At 38.9% G+C, this 17,818-nt stretch overlaps 1 protein-coding gene across 5 annotated transcripts in view; it reads left to right on the forward strand.

The window, feature by feature from the left end:
- The window catches only part of rcor1 (REST corepressor 1), a 148,215-nt gene that overhangs the window by 116,264 nt on the left and 14,133 nt on the right, over positions 1–17,818 (forward strand). For 2 of the 5 annotated variants that reach the window (XM_078562414.1, XM_078562418.1), the window contains 5 exons: positions 950–1,111; positions 6,515–6,636; positions 9,757–9,841; positions 11,383–11,580; positions 15,927–16,004. In XM_078562414.1, the coding sequence (XP_078418540.1) occupies positions 950–1,111; positions 6,515–6,636; positions 9,757–9,841; positions 11,383–11,580; positions 15,927–16,004 (645 nt within the window). The remainder of the gene's footprint in view (positions 1–949; positions 1,112–6,514; positions 6,637–9,756; positions 9,842–11,382; positions 11,581–15,926; positions 16,005–17,818) is intronic. The other 3 variants (XM_078562415.1, XM_078562417.1, XM_078562419.1) reach the window with 3 other exon arrangements.

The following is a 17,818-nucleotide window of genomic DNA, read 5'->3' on the forward strand; positions in this document are numbered from 1 at the left end:
AAATGGCAAAACTTGTTTTCATTTAATCTGCTAGTCCAATTTCACTGCAGTACATATGTTGATGTGTCTCGAGTTTGCGAGTGACAGAACTGTTCCTTATTCTGCCCACTATCTCTCATTCTGAACATGAGTATGTTCTCACTCAGTTGTGCCTTTCTGGATAGACAATACCTGCTGTTTCAACTGTTGAGAGTTGACCAGCCAGCTGTAACTAGCTGACAGTGATTAGATGAAACAAACAAGTTATGAAAGAAAAACTTACATTTATAAAGCACCTATCATGACCACATGAGGAAATACTTCAGAAGTGTAGCTGCTTTTGTAATACAAAACACAATTTGATCACTTCAAGGTCCCACAAACAACAATGTGATAATGACTGGATAATTTGTTTTTGCTGATGTTGATGGAGGGATATATTGGCCAGTGTACTGGGAGTAACTTCCCTGCTGCTCTTCGAAATTTTACATCCAGCTGAGAGGGCAGACGAGGCTCAGTTTAACCTCTTATCCAAAAGGTAGCATAGCACTCTCTCAGTACTGCGCTATTACTGTACTGCTTCTGATTTATGTGCTCTAGTCCTGGAGGGGGACTTGAGCTCACAACCTTCTGGTTTCGAAGCAAGAGTGCTGCCAGCTGAGCTATTACTGACATGGGAATCTTTTCTAATTTAGGATTACAGTTGAGTGAGTAGACCAATTATAATTAGAAAGTTTGGTTACCCAAAAAGCTACCACTGAATGTTGTCACATCTTACCAGTGAATGACCAAACTCTTAGGCCACTGTCCATGCAGATCTGCAATTATGACTGCCAATTTCAACATCTGTTCTGTCATTTGTCTTTCACTGTAGGATTTTGTTCCAACCCCCTCTTGCTTCAGCATACAATGTATTTAATTTTAATATCTTGAGGATTTTATTTGAACTCATTAAATGAATTTTCTATAGGCTTTAGGTATGCTTTTTTGGCACAAACACAATATTGAGAAGTCCTTGGCTGACCTTCCAAACTTCACACCGTTTCCAGATGAGTGGACTGTGGAGGACCGGGTCCTATTTGAACAAGCATTTAGTTTCCATGGGAAAACCTTCCACAGAATTCAGCAAATGGTAGGAAGAAATGAATTAATTAAAAACATTTTTTTTAATAAACTGAATGTATGACAATAGTTGTGAATTGCACTTAGTAATTATATTTAGTTATGTCTGTTGGGCAGAGCACGTGTATATCCTTCTGTGACCTTTACCTGCTGAAACTTTGTGGCCATGTTATGCTAAACATAAATGATCAGAACATTGATATAGTTCAGCCTTTTGTGCAATTTTCCCTCATCCTTTTGTGCAGTGTACCTTCCCCATCGAGAGACTGAGCTTGAGACATGCAGATACCTGTTAAGCGGTGCTGTATAGCAGGACAGCACAGCAGAATCTGTTTGCTGCATTTCTTTGAAGTTCCCAGCCTACTGCATCACCAGGACACTATTAAATCATCAATAAATACATAGTCTAGTCAGGGTTCCCAACAAAATCCAGTGTGACTTGTTTGAAGTTATCGGATCCATTTTGAAAGCTTTTTAACACAGTAAAATGGAAGCAAGATTTACTTTCTTGCACACTTAGCTTTTAGCATTCTTCAGTTTTGAATAAAGATGTCATGAGCTGAGGCTGATGATTTCAGCTATCAGAGAAAAGAGAGCCCTTGTATTAGTGTCAGCATCCAGAGACCACTGGTGGAAGTGTGCATCAGATAGGGCAGAGCTGGGGTTCTCTGTGATCACTCCTGCAGTTATAAGCCTACCAACAATCATTAATCTAGTATTGCGGGTGAAGACTAGTTGCTTGGATGAATTATTGGTGAATGCATGGCATCTGCCGAGCCACACCATAAGGTGTTTCGGTTTTCAGGAGAAGAGGGAGACTAGTGAAAATTGAATGAAGGCCTTTCATTTTGGAGCTCAAACTTCTGTCATCATCTGACAATGCAACAGCATTAACTGAAGCCTGCTCTCTGAAACCCAGGGAACATCCATAGCTTTAGAAAGAATAGGAGCGCATACACAGAGGACTGAACTGCCAAGATGTGATCCTTTGAGTTTGGAATAGGCAGGCATTTAAATTTCAACAGATAAGAACACAAAACAAATTAAAGAATGACACAAACATAATCAATGCAATTGCTATATCTACATGCATATATATGAAAGACATATAAATAGTTTAATTTGGACTTCTTGGTAGCAAATGTGTTCAAATAAAAATGCAACTGTATTTTTCCAATACTTTAAATTTGTAATTTTATTGGGACTTTTTAATATTTGTTACTTAATATTTTGAAAAAAAGTAGTTTTAGGAAATATGTTTCTTTTAAAATACAACTTAAGTTGCACCTCCACATTAGTTGATTTTTTTTTTCTTGCCTATAATGTGACGATACTTTTTTTACTTTGACGTATTCATCAGCAACTACAAAAGATAATGGACTTGGAGGAAACAATACATTTCAGATAGGGTATCTTCATATGGCCTACCTTTGCTGATGGCTTGAGAGGCAGGTTCTGTACATGAAGCTACCAGGTGTCATTGAGTGTTGTTTTCCGTGTTGAAGCCTATTGCCAAGTTGCTGTAGCACTGGTCATTGTGGTGGTGCATGCAAGCTCACAGGAGGTGTCACCATTTTCCTCTGTCTTCAGCTCATGACTCTGATGTACAACAATCAATGTTTAGGGCCTGCATGTCAACTTTCAAGCATCCTTCAAGTGGAGCTTTGGGCGCCCTGCTGGTAGTCTGGCTCTGCCTACCTCACCATACAAAAAAATCTTTGGGTATGCGGTCGTCATCCATCCTGTGAGCGTCTCCGAGTCAATGAAACCGCCTCGGTTTGATGAGTGCCAACAAACTTCTCATGCTGACCAGGTCTAGGTGCAAATGTCCAGACTTTGGGTGACTTCATAATGCCTTGTGGCGATATCTGCGCTGAAAGGAGGTGTTGGTGACACACAGTTCATTCAGAGCACAAAGCTCAAGAAGGTCTTGTCCATTATAGTTTATTTTGTTCACCCCATGACCAGCAAGACATGTTGGCCATGAATCACACTCTTTCCTCAGACATGCATTGAAGTCGCCCAGGATAAATAGCCACTTGCCATATGGAATATTCCTCAGAACGCCACCTAAGGAGTGGTAGAAACATTCTTTATCTAAGATGCTGACATACAGAATTGGTGCGTGGACGCATATGATGCTGACTGAACCTCGAACAAGTGATAACTGCAGGGAGGTGAGGTGCTCCAAGGTTGCCACTGGCAACTCAACTGACTATCAGTTGGTTGTTCACTGCAAAGCCTACACCATGCTTAATTTGGTCTTCAATGTTCTTTCTATGCTGGTAGAAGATGTAATTAACCTTACTAATAGAGCCTGTGTCAGCCAATCTGGTTTCTTGTAGAGCAGCAATGTTGGCCAAACTTGCGTAGCTCATGGTTAATCAGGGCTGTCTTTCGTATGCTTGCTGTGGAGTGTTGTTGTTCATGCCAGGACACACAGTCCTCACGGTCCAGCTTCCAAGCTGAAAGGTTACATTTCTTTGTTTGCTGGTAGCTTTAGAATGGTTTTAGGAGGTGCAGACTTTCCCAGCATCTGTATCCCACTCTTGGTCTTGTAGGCTGGTATCCAGAAGAAAGATAAAAGCCTATATGTCTGGTCTGGTTGCAGGAGTTGCCAAAAATGGTAAATTGAGGGAAACATCAGCTGCCTAATGGGATTCCATTCCAGATTTTAAATTGGGTTTACTCCCTTAGCCATTCACTCTTGCTGTTGATAATGTTGGAAGGCACCGATCCACAGTGCTCAGATCATCAGAGAGAGGAGCCAGGGAATGGTACACCCAGAGGACAAGATCACATCTATTTTGACGTATTGATGTTGCTAAATTGTGCGGCATATACAGGTTAAAATAATGCATTTTAATATCCACCATGGCATTAGTTTATTTTCATAGAAATCCAAGTATTTTCATGCAGTGGGGTTTTGAGAAACCTAATAATGTTATGTCATAACTTTGATATCCTGTTTGTTTCATTGAATGTTTTCTACCATTTGACTCAGTAGCAGTATTCTTAACCATCTTCAGCTGCTTCATCAATGACCTTCCTTCCATCATAAGGTCAGAAGTGGGGATGTGCACTGATGATTGCACAATATTCGGCACCATTCGTGACTCCACAGATACTGAAGCAGTCCATGTCCAAATGCAGCAAGACTTGGACAGTATCCAGGCTTGGGCTGACAAATGGCAAGTAACATTTGCGCCACACAAGTGCCAGGCAATGACCATCCCCAAAATGCCTTGACATTCAATGACATTACTATCGCTGAATCCCCCACAATCAACACCTTGGGGGTTGCCATTGAGCAGAAACTGGTGGACCAGCCATATCAATGCTGTGGCTACAAGAGCAGGTCAGAGGCTAGGAATCCTGTGGCTTGCAACTCACCTGCTGGCTCTCCAAAGCCTATCTACCATCTACAAGGCACAAGTCAGGAGTGTGATGGAATAATGTCCACTTGCCTGGATGAATGTAGCTGCAACAACACTCGAAGCTTGGCACCATCCAGGACAAAGCAACCCACTTGATTGGTATCCCATTCACAAACGTTCACTCCCTCCACCACCAATGCACAGTGGCAGCAGTGTATACCATCTACAAGACGCACTGCAGGAACTCACCAAGCCTCCTTAGACAGCACCTTGCAAACCCAAAACCACTACCATCTGGAAGGACAAGGGCAGCAGACAAATGGGAACATCACCACCTGGAAGTTCCCCCCCTAAGCCACTCACCATCCTGACTTGGAAATATATCTCAATTTCTTCACTGTTGCTGGGTCAAAATCCTGGAACCACCTCCCTAACAGCACTGTGGGTGTACCTACACCCCATGGACTGCAGCGGTTCAAGACAACAGCTCACCACCTCCTTCTCAAGGGCATTTAGGGATGGGTAATAAATGCTGGCCTAGTCAGCGATGCCCACACCCCATGAATGAATGAAAAAAAAGGAATTGGACCAGCCAGATCGATACTAAATTACTGCAGATTACAGACTGGATGTTTATCACTAGACCTTTAAAAGCCTGAACTTTTTTTAAAAAAAAGTATTGATTGGTGGCTAATAGGCTGAGTAGAAGTTAAAGGTAACTGGTGGAGTGGGACTATTTATAGGGATTCAGTAAATGATTTGATTATTTTCATCTTTTACTGTGATAAAAGTATTGCAAGGCAGATTCACTTTTTCTAATTATTGGGAAGCGTTCTGAAGATATGTCATATTGGACTAGAAATATTAACTGTTTCTCTCTCCACAGTTGCTGCCAGACCTGCTGAGTTTTTCCAGCACTTTCTATTTTTATTATACTTTTTATATTTACTGGTTTGATTGTGTCACTGAAGTGTAAGCTCCAGCATCTGAATGCGTCTATGTACATCTTAATTAAAATTTTCAAACTCGGATGTATGGCTTGCTTTACACAATATAAGGATCAAGCTGTAGTGGAACAGTGTCATTTTTCATTGACCTTTCTAAGCCTTCCATTTTGTGATAAAACCCTGCCAATGTAGTTAGTCAATTATCTCTCAGATGACATAAGTACATGTTAATGGAATCTTTTTAATATATAAAAAAAAATCAGTGATTTGTTTAAAACTGTCTCACAATAAATCTGTTTGGGCAAATACTTGTTTAAAGGAGGGCACTTTTTGGAAACATTTTCAAATGCAGGGATGAAGTCTCCATTGCACAGAATGTGCTACAATCTAATCTTAACTCTACTTGTCTTCCACACTCGTAATTTTTCTGCCGAACCTTTTTGAAGGTCGTGTCCATGTTAGGACACCAACAATCCTATGGTACTCTCATACAAAAGGCAATTCTTTTCATCCATGAACATGGACAGTTAGTGTTGATGGCTAATTTGACACTGGGAGCCAAATGCTTAACTTATGTGCAATTTTCAGATGTCATTGGAGAGAAACTTTGGTTATCTTAGACACAGCCCTTCACCAAGTGCAGGAGTACCAGGACTAATTGCAATACTCCTGCGGCTGCCCTGGTTGAGACCAACTAAATTAGCACAAACTAGGAATTGTACCTAAGATTCTTCTGGATGCCTGGCTCAGTAATGCAGCTAAAGGTAATGTGTTTGCCTGTTGAGCTGTTGGGTCACTTTCATGTGTATTTTTACAGGGCTATGTAGAATTCTACAAGAGCATAAAAAAATAGGAGCAGGAGTGGGCGATATGGCCCCTCAAACCTTCAGTATTATTATTCCTGTCCTATCCCCATATCCCTTTTATTACATTAGTGCCCAAAAATCTATCATTCAGTCTTGAACATACTTGACTTACTTAAGTCTTTTTGCTTGATTAAAACCACAACTGTGAGGTAGATGCACTGACTGGATTTTTGAGATTTGATTGCATTTCACAAAATCTTGTTAACCATGTATGTCTTTGCAGTTGCCTGACAAATCCATAGCTAGCCTGGTAAAGTTCTATTACTCATGGAAGAAGACACGGACCAAGACCAGTGTAATGGATCGTCATGCTCGCAAACAGATGAAAAGGGATAAGGAAGGGAGGTAAGTAAATGTATACCAGCTCATCTGGTTAGCATGAGCTGCTGGAAGCAATGAATCATACAGTAACTATTCTCTTGATGTAAAGCATTGGAATAAATAAGAATGATGCTGTGTGAATGACCAATTTTTAATTCCATTATAAAAATAGCTGCCAATAAAGAAGTGAATTTGCTTCCTTAATGAAATACATGTAACCTACAAAATAGGTCTTAGGGTAAGTGGGTGGAGCTGGTCAATTTATAACTGAGTAACATATATCTAAAGTGTGAAATGGCTAAGCTGCTCTTTAAAGTTCAAAGTTCTTCTCTCCCAAAATGTAATTTTCTATAATCATTCCTACATGGATGACTTTTTTTGCTTTTTAAGGTTGCCTTTCATTTATTTACTTGTTTACCATTTTTCTGTTAAGAGTTCTGAAAGTAATAGTTTCCAAAATTGTGATAGTTTGCGAAATGATTTCAATTTCTCGTCACGGCAGTTGCCAGTGTAAGTTAAATATCCAAATACCATTAATTCAAAGCTTTTTTGCGGCAAGGGAGAATGCAATAGTTCAAATTAAGCAATTTTAATGGGGTTAAAAAACACTATTTGGGCACTAACCATAAGACGTTAGAACAACTATTAAAATGCACTGACTGCTGCGCTTGAGGTGCTCAAGTTTTGATTATAACATTCAGCCATTTTGCAAAATACAGCAATCTGATTTGATTCCAGTTGATTGCATTCATTATAAGTATTTAATGCAAAAATAAATTCCATTGGAACATCCAAGTTTTAAGCCATTTCCTCAATTGTCATATAGCTTATGGCCATTGTCATGAGGATGGGTCCCTCTACCTCCAGCATGCTGGAACCAACTGTTTTGAGCTTCATCCTTAATCTCACCAAGCATCATTATCTTCCATTCTAGCATCAGTATCTGAATGTCGAGACTTCCTTGTGAATGCTGGCAAACAACAGAGAATAAATACTCAAGAGTTTTGCTCCTTCAAAATTTTCTATTGGTGCTCATGCAAGATCCTCAATAATTAGATCCTCCTGCTACCTCTGCCAGCAGGTTGAATTAGTAGTACCTAAAGAAAGTTGGCAGTGGATTTTACTTCAACATGCAGGTATTCATGAGGGCTCAGCAGTTGTCAACTATCGTGGTGATTTTTCTGTTTTGTGATGCCATGCTTTGATCAAACTTATGCATTCTCTCCTAGTCATCCATGTTTTTGATTTTTTTTAAGGTTACAATCAGAATAAGAACACTACATTGCGTAATTCTCAATTACCAGCAGCTTTCTTTTCTTTGCAGTTGTACTAATGTAGACCATGAGGATAATTTTACTGTTTAGCTTTTTTCTCCCCATAATGTTTTTATTCATGAAAGCTAGCATTCTCCTTGGTTGAAAATGTAATGGGGAATAGCTTTATCAGTGTTAAATAAGTTTGACTGATAGGGTAGCATTTCAGAAATTTTATCACTCACTCAGTTGTCAATGCTTTTTGTCAGAACATTATTTGCTTCCTTGTGTGTTAATGTTATGACCACAGCTAATAATTGCTATGCAAAGCAAATCAAGAGGGAAACTTGGTTTACGGGCCATATCTTTTTTTTTGTATTCTGAAAACGAGATGAAGTCGTACTGATCTCAGCAGCAAGAAATCCAGTGACATTTCTGGGATTTTAAAAATTAAAAGTAAAAGTTTTATTAACAAGAATAAAAGAAAACTTAAGCACACAAGATTACAGTTGCACAATTAAGGTTTGTCTTACAGCACATTTCCCCCAAAAATACAATCTCCCCACAAGTAAATACCTTTCAGGCAACACTCCCTTGTAGATGCTTAACTATTAAAGTCCAGTAATATCATCCAAGGCAAACTGCTAAAGCTTCAATAAAGGCATACCACATGACCTGTAACACACTTCCACTCTGCTGTGAAAATCCAAACTTCAGAATAAAACTTTTTTTTTTGTAGCACAAGACTTTTCTGGCTTGACTAGGTGATTGATTCAAACTGCATCCTTCCTCAGCCCACAGCTCCAGCTGCTACACTTCACCAACTTCAGCCACAGTTCAACAGCTGAAACGGCTACATCTCATAGCTCCAGCTATGCTAAGCTTTCCACAGTAACTCTAAAATATCTTTTTTTTTCTCCCTTTCAGGTTCCATTGTTCTCACACTTCTTTGAAACTTAAATCCTCCTTTTATGTTTCAGCCTTGTCTTTGCTTCCAGGTCAATAAAATATTTTTTTAAAACCTTCTATTTACCTATGGAACTCCTGCAAAATGCAAACATGTTTCTTGTCAATCCTGACTTCCCTTTGATATTCAAACAAACTCTCAACTTATCTAAAAATGCAAATATTAAACCTAACCTATTCACTTGTACCTCAGACCTAACACCTCTATCCTTCTCATATTTCAAACCCTCCAGGCAACCTGCATCCTATTAATCTCTGCCCAATTTAATTAAATCATATACACAAACACACACAGCCTTTTTCATAGAATAACACAATATTCCTCAAATATTTTTAAAATAACATCCATTTTCACAATCGGTCTAGAATTTGTTTGGTAGTTTCTGATGATGTTGACCTAAAATTGAATGACAGGACCCATTTCAAGTTTTGAGCATATTTACTGCTTCCAGCAAGGTAGCCAAGAAAGGTGTGCCCCTCTGGCCTAAATAAATAGGGTTTGAATCTGAACTGAATAGCAGAATTCACTGAATAGGACTAATTTGTTTGGGAAATGCATATTCAAATTAACAGAGTGCCTGTTATTTGAGGAACAGATATGATCGGCTAAATGGCCTATTTCCAGTTCCTATGTTTGTTCGAACTAAACATAAACTGTCCATGTATTTTGAGTGTGATTTATTTTTGCATAGTTTAATTTGAATTAACATAGCCTTAAGTTTATGTTAAAGAGCGAACTGTATACTTGTGTATATGGAATTGAAAATTGTATGGTTTTCTTTGAAACAACTTTTCATTTGTAAAGGTTTTTCTTGCAATTTTTCTGTTTAAGGCAGTTGTGTAATTTGGGTCTGCTAAGTGTTGTCTTTACATAGTAATTTGTCCAGTTCGGTGATTCATCTGCAAGTCCTGTTTCCTTTTGCAGTGGTGATGAGATTGAAGAATCCAATGCAAATACAACCAATATTGTTGACAGCGAAATTGAGCCAAGCAAAGAGGCAAAAAAAGAGGTGAGTTGGCTTCATTTTTCACTTTCAAATCAACTGTACACTTGACAGAAATACTATTACATAAAACCAGTGAAGGTAGATGAAAATAGATTTTAGGCACGAGTTTCCGATTTTTACCGAAATACCAAAAGCAGAACTGCGTAAATTAATGTTATTGTGGATTATAAAATCTGAATGAATGACCTTATTTGTGTAATTTCTGTTTATAACCTGAATCAATTCCTGATGCAAGAAAACTCCACATATATTTGAGTTGGAGGTCCAATTTACACTTCTAACTGCTGTTTTTCAGAATTTATCCCAGATATCCCTCACGCCAATAAGTGATGACTCATTTACGCTGCCTTCACAGCATTACTATCCAATTACAAAGTTACAATTTTGGCTGCATGTCCAAATTGTACTCGTTAGTTGCACATCTAAGCTTCTGACTCTATATTGTTTGTATCTGATTAGAAATACAGTTGTATTTTTCTTTATATTTGGTCGTGCTTATATGTTGTCTTTCTTTATTGAAAGCACCTTTTAATGAGTGTGCTATTGTTAACTTTGGTTTCTGCTTTGGATTTGCCCTTGGCCACCAGTGCAAATATGGCTAAGATGACAAAAGGAAATGATAAAGGATAAAGCAGTTTGTACAGTGAGTTTGCTCGGAGTAACTACTTGGCATTTATTAAGACGAGGAGAAGGTAGTAGTTTTAAAAAAAGCACGTACCCTCATTGTGAAAGTATCACTTACTCGAACATACCTATAAATTTGAACAAAATATACTTAGAATTGTGAACAAAATGTGTCAGGGAACTGGCCATATCAGAAATCTAGTGATTTCCCAAATGCCTCTTGAATAAGTTCATAGTGCTGTATTATGTTCTCCTCCCGCTTCCCCTTTTCTATCCCAAAGAATCTCTCATGTTAGGGAGCCAGTCCACCCCTGCTTGACATTAACATTTCACTGGCATTCAGACTTGTATACAAGAGTATATTTTGGTTAGGTCCTTGATGATGATCCAAAGTGGGCAATCTTTTCTCGTTGTAATGACTTTGCAGCAGCTTTTGTACTTAAAAATAAATGCAGCATTCTGTACTGGACATGTGTTAAGGAATTATGTACAACCTATACCAATGTTTAAAGTTGTATAAATGGAACATGTAAAGAAATGGTCAGATCTAAATGATGTTTATATCTGATTGTGTTGAAGCCTTTTTGAAGGTTAGGATTCAGATCCTGGATCGTGCAAAGTACCACTGGTACGAATAACACCAGTGATGATCAAAGTCTTCCCTAACACTAGTAATCTACACTTGGTGACTAAGAGTGCTGCAAGCCTGGTGATTCCATAAATAATACATTTCAAGAGGAATTGGTCAGTTAGTTGAAGATGAGGAGCTTAAGAGTTACAAAAAAGTGGAACTGGGGGACTAAGCATTGCTCTTTCAAGAAGCCAGCACAGGCACAACTGAATTAATGGTCTCCACCTGTGCTGTAAGGTTCTATGAGTTTACACCTGGCGACTTTAATGTGTGCCCTTTTATCTAACAGCAGGGATCTCAAACTGTGAAAAGTGTCCCACCCAAGAAAGACACACGTACTGTCCAAGGAAAGCAAAGAATAAGTCAGAAGCCTCCAAGAGGGATGTTCCTGATTCAAGAGGATCTTGATGCATTGTCCACAAGTTCTGGTGCTGCTAGCACAGTTCTCAGACAGCTTGATATGGAGTTGGTCTCACTTAAACGTCAAGTAAGTTCTGCAGTTTGTTCATTTCAGTTACATTCAGCAGCATTCCTTTCTAGTTGCTTTTTGGAAGTTTTTGTAAGAAAACTTACTTGGTATTCTGCTATACTTCACATAGTATCGTGCATGCAATATTAGAAATGCAGCTGTCTGTCAGCTAGGATCTTTCCTTCTCCTGGCTATTAAACTGGACCTTAATGCACAATACCTGCAATATCATTTGTGCATATCATTGTGATACTTCATGATTTCTATGCTTGCTTTTCCTAACAAGACTACAAGTTTAAATGAACAAACAAACATGCAGAAAATGGGTGAAATATTTAGGAATAGCCAGATCGTGGTTGTGAACCGTTCTTGACTTGATTAATTGTTAATAACTATTAACTTGCATGTCAGTTCCAGATGAAAGATCCTTAAATAAAAAAGAGACCCCCTTGTAGCTTCTGCACTTGTCTGATTCAGGGCTGGAATGAGACAAATTAATATATAAACAATGAAAAAGATTGCTTTCTCAAATGCTGTCTGTGAAGTTTAAGAAGGTGAATCTGGTAGAACTGCAAATTAAATGCTGAGCTAGTTCCATGCATGGATTGTTTTATAAAATTAGATTTATGCTAATTATTTCTGATTTAGCTTATGCAAGAAATAGCTTCTGCTGCAGAAGTGTTTGACTTTATTGTCTTTTTGACACCAATATTTATAAAAAATGCTTTTACACAATATGCTTCCCTGCAAAATGTGATTGCAATGACTCACAGAATCGCAATTGGTACAGTGCAGGTGGAGGTCATTTGGCCTAGCGTGTCTGCACCGACTGTCTGAATGAGCAATTAATTTAGTGCCATTCTCCCACCTTCTCTCCATAACCCTGCACATTCTTCCGCTTCAAATAACTGTCTAATTCTCTTTGGAATGCCTCAATTGAACCTGCCTCCATCTCACTCTCAAGCAGTGCATTCCAGACCTTAACCACTTGCTGCGTGAAAAAGTTTTTTCTCAGAACGCTTTTGCTTCTTTTGCAAATTGCTTCAAACCTGTGCCTGCTCATTCTTGATCCTTTCATGAGTGGAAACAGTTTCTCCCTATCTACTCTGTCGAGACCCCTCATGATTTTGAATAGCTCTATAAAATCTCCTCTCAGCCTTCTTTCCTCCAAGGAAAACAGTCCTAACTTCTTCAGTCTGTCTCCATACCTGAATTTCCTCATCCTGGAACTATTCTCGTGAATCTTTTCTGCACTCCAATACCTTCATATCTTTCCTATAAAGTGCAGTGCCCAGAGTTGGACACAGTACTCAGCTGAGGCTAAATAGTATCTTATACAAGTTCAACATAACCTCCTTGCTCTTGTACTCTATGCCCCTAATAATAAAGCCAAGAATACTGTGTGCTTTTTAAACCACTGTTATCAACCTGCCCTGCCACCTTCAGTGACATGCGCATATACGCCCAGGTCCCTCTGCTCCTGCATCCTCTTTAAATTTGTACCCTTTGTTTTATAATGTCCCCATGCTCTTTGTACCAAAATGAATCAGTTCAATGTAAAGAAATGTGAACTTCATCTGCCCCCTGTCCGCCTATCCCATCAATTAGTCTGTTCTTTTGAAGTTCTATACTTTCCCCCTCACAGTTCTCAATGGTGGCAAATTTTAAGGAAGAGGAAGGGTCCCAACACTGACCCCTGGCGAACTCCACTGCAAACCTTCCTTGAGCTTGAAAGCATCCATTAATCACTTGTTATTTACAGTCACTCAGCCAATTTCATATCCATGTTCCAACTTTCCCTTTTATTCCATGAGCTATAACTTTTCTCACAAGTCTGACGTGTGGCACTGTATCACAAGACTTTTGGAACTCTTTGTACACCACATCAACTGCATCACAACCTTCAATATTACCTCTTTAAAAAAAAAACTCCAAGTTAGTTAACATCATTTTCCTTTGAGAAATCCACGCTGGCTTTATTAATTAACCCATATTTGTCCATGTGACTTAATTTTGTCCTGAATTACTGTTTCTAGAAGTTTCTCCTCCACCAAGATTAAACTGACTGGCCTGTAGTTGCTGGCCTTATCTTTACACCCTCTTTTGAACAAGGGTGCAACATTTGCAATTCTCTAGTCCTCTAGCACCACCCCTGAGTCCAAGAAAGATTGAAAATTATGGCCAGTGCCTCTACAATTTTCACTCTCCCTTCCCTCGGTATCATTGGATGCACCTCATCTGATCCTGGTGCCTTATCAACTCTTTAAGTATAGATAGCCTCTCCAATACCACCTCCTTACCAATTTTAAGCCCTTCTAGTGTCTGAATTACCTCCTGTTTCACCATGGCCTGGGTAGCACCTTCTTCCTTGGTAAAGCCAGATGTAAATTATTCATTTAATATTTCAGCTATGCCTTCTGCCTCCATGCATAATTTCCCTTTAATTTTTGCACCTCTCTGTAATTTCCTTGTAAATTTGTTCTACATCCTTCCCACTAGTTGGTGGCCTATAGACTACACCGAGTAACATAATTGCCCTTTTTTTGTTCCTTGGCTCAAGCCAAATAGATTCTGTCTTTAACCACTCTAGGTCATCCTCTTTCTCCAGCACTGCACCTCACACCCTTTTCTACCTTTCCCATCGTTCCAGAACACCTTGTATCCAGGAATATTTAGCACCCAGTCCTGCCCTTCTTTGAGCCAGGTCCACATGGCAATCTGCACCTGTAACTCGCCAATCTTATTTGCCACATTCCGTGCATTCACATACATGCACAGTAACCCTGATTTAGACTTTATTACATTCTCCCTTACTCTGACCCCATCTATTAACTTGCTATTCCCTATTCTAGTGCTATCTAACTCTCCCAGTATACTGTGCAACTTGGTTTGCTCTCTGATAATGTCGTCTGGTTCCCACACCCCTGCCAAGTTAGTTTAAACCCTCCTAATGATGTGAATCCAAACCCAACCTAATGATGTGAAATTACATGTAAACTTCATGAATTAAAGAGCAGAAATATTTAACAGCAACCTTTTTCTTGCCCCTTCTGCAGTGCAGTCAAACAAGGAAAAGGTGATTTGCAACTAGACCAAAATTCTGCACAGGGCAGAACATGCCAAACATCAGTCTCTAGAGGTGTCAGTCACTTCCATGAGCAATCTTGCGTATCTTTGGTTCTTTGACTCTACATGCCCTGTACTTACACTCTTGGATTCTGCATTGTACAATTGTAACAATGGAACTCCTGCCCCCCATGTGACCTGAAATATCAATATCTCTGACATGTATTTCTTCAATCTCTGAGGCGAGACTTATGTTGAATCGTTCAGCTATTTTATTTCAAGGTTAGGTGAATATACAGAGCAATAGTTATGATCAGGTTCACTTGCTCAGTCAGTACATGTTAGTGTAACAACATAAAATAATGTACACATCATACTACCCTGCTTCAGTGGGTCACTTTGACTTAGACAGCTCTGAATTTTACTTTTGAGCGTGTTTTTCTGGAACTTTACTGCTTCAACTGTAGCTTCTATTGCAAAGGCTTTTTAGGTACCTTACCTTCTTTTAAATGCCTGAACATCTAATCACGAGACCAAAAACTTTGCAACTCAGTGGGTGTGAGGTATTCATCAATTATGGAAACAAGCCACCAAATTGCTTATTTCCTCAGATTGTAATTAATATTAAGTCAAGTTCATGATGTCATTTCAGACCTTTTTTAAAAAATTGTTGTACAGTAAAAATACATTTAAAGTAACTTTGTTTCCTAAATTTGTTCATTAAAAAAATGGCTAAAAATCATGAAGCACGTGCAGCCCATTAAGCTGTCTGTGTTGATGTCCAGTGTAAACTGAGTTCATAGAATGATACAGCACAGGAGGCCATTTGACTGATCATGCATGTGCTCTTAGATAGGAGAGAATTATGTCTGCTATCATCCATGCCCTGGAATTAGAGGAAAAAAAAATAGCTACTGTTCACACCACTGATTTACCATCCAGCAAACTCTGCATGAAAGTGTTTGTGTGTGATGTCAGTCAAGAGCAACAGAGTCACCTTTAGCTCTGAGAACCCTAAAACCGAATGGCCTGCCAACATTCTCTGTTTAGGCTTACACGTGAAGAATGATATGGTGCCATAGTGTGCAAGATATCCTTAGAAATGTACACCAGCAAGGAGTTAATGGTTTCAGAATATAAGGAGGGGAGAAAATAGTCATGCTTTATCTGTCTCCTGCTAATGGGAGAATAAATTCTGTGGCAGGGTTTAAAATATATAAATTAAATCTCTTAGTCTGTCTTTGACAGTTTCATCAGTGACTCTATGTTTACTGGGTCATTAAAATCTAATATTCTAGATCCAAAATGTGAAACAGATAAATGGTGCTCTCAAACAAAAATTAGACGGTGGGATAGAGGAATTCAAGCCACCTGAGGTAAGGAACTATTCACCTTAATAAATAAAATTGGGGTATGATATATATTGTCTTTGGTGTCTGTGCCTGCCCAACACACTGTGACATTTAAATAACAGTACAGTCCATTTTTTAGTCCATATTATCCATGCACCTTAAGAATACAGGGTGGGTTGATGGCACTTTTGAATATGCAAATAGGCAGTGCCACATATTGTATAAAATCCCATGACTTCTGCCATTGTTTCAGTTAATATTATCCTGTTACAGATTTTTTTCTTGTCACAAAACTTTTGGGACAAAGTTTCATGACTACTTCAGATAAGCTAGTTCTGCCAGTGATACTTACGCCAAGATTGGCCAGTATCTTGGACCTATATGGTGATCACTGGTGAACAGTGTATTGTAAAGCAATCCCTTAGAGTGCTTTTCCATAATTGACAGCAGTGACAGTCGTAACAGCTGTGCACTTCATAGGATGATGCATTCATCTGCAAGTTAACTATGCTCAGGGCAAGTCTGCAAAAGAGTAGTCCACCTCTTTGGCTGTAAGTTTTTTTTTTAAACTTAGGAAACCAAGCCATTCATGTTAGTTTTATCTTTCAAATTTATTGAACTGTGGCAACAACTTGCACTTGTATAGCGGTTTAAACTTGGAATAGTACCCAAGCATACACATTTCAACCACCCTTTTTGTGAAAGTGCTTCCTGCTTTTGCTCCTTAATGGCCAAACTCTAATTTTAGAATTATGTATCACATTCTTGATTTCCCCATCAGAGAAAATTCTCTCTATCAACCCTCTTGAATCCTTTTGACATTTTAAACACCTTGATCAAATCTACTGTACTTGAGAATATGAGCCAAATTTATGCAACCTGTTCTCATCATTTAACCCTCTAAACCTGGCATTATTGTGCTGAATGTGCGTGGCACCTGCTCTAAGGTCAGTATATCCTTTCAGAGGTGCGCCACCTAAAACTGAATACAGCCTTTCAGATAGGGCCTGACCAAGGCACTATTGCAACTGAAGCATAATGTTCTCCCCTTGGTGTTCCAGCCCCATTGTGATAAAGGCCAATTTGATTACTTTTTGCCTTTGTTTATAGGCATTTACTGATTTGCATATCTAGATACCTAAACCTCTTTGCTCCTCCACAGATCCTGGCGCTTCACCACTTAGAAAATACTGATTTATTTATCTTTAGCCAAAATGGATGTCCTGACACTAGCCCGTATTGAACTCTTATTTGCCATGGTTTTGCCCACTCACTTTAATCTGCGTATACCCATTTTGTAACTTGTTACTCTTTTTCTGCACCGCTTGCTGTTCCTCCTAAACTAGTGTCATCTGCAAACTGTCTAATCCTTCATCCAAGTCATTACTAAATATGGTGAAAAGTTGAGCTCCCAGAACTGATCCCTGGGGAACACCACTTGTTCCATCCCACCAATCTGTCTCCTAGTTCCCTATCTGTTTCCAATCCAAATCTACCTTAGTAGACAACCTCCTATTTTATGTGCTTTCATTTATGATGATCTCTTGTGTGGAACTTTATTGAATGCCTTATGGAAGTGTAGATAAATAACATCCCATAGGAATGTACTTTTGGAGGAGGAGGGGTTAGTCGATTTAGATTAACTCCTGGTAGAAATGAGCTGTCACAGTGATAGAAGTCCAGGAGTTTTACAAAATATAGAAGTAGAAGAGACTGTGTAGAACCTGTCGGAAACTTAGCATTTTCATATGTATGCTCAGCATGTTTTTTTCATCAGAATATCAAGTTTAGGCTAGACTGGTGTGGGGAAATGCACATAATTTGAAGAAATGAGAGGA

Source organism: Cetorhinus maximus, chromosome 18 (assembly GCF_964194155.1).
Source record: "Cetorhinus maximus chromosome 18, sCetMax3.hap1.1, whole genome shotgun sequence".
Lineage (NCBI taxonomy): Eukaryota > Metazoa > Chordata > Chondrichthyes > Lamniformes > Cetorhinidae > Cetorhinus > Cetorhinus maximus.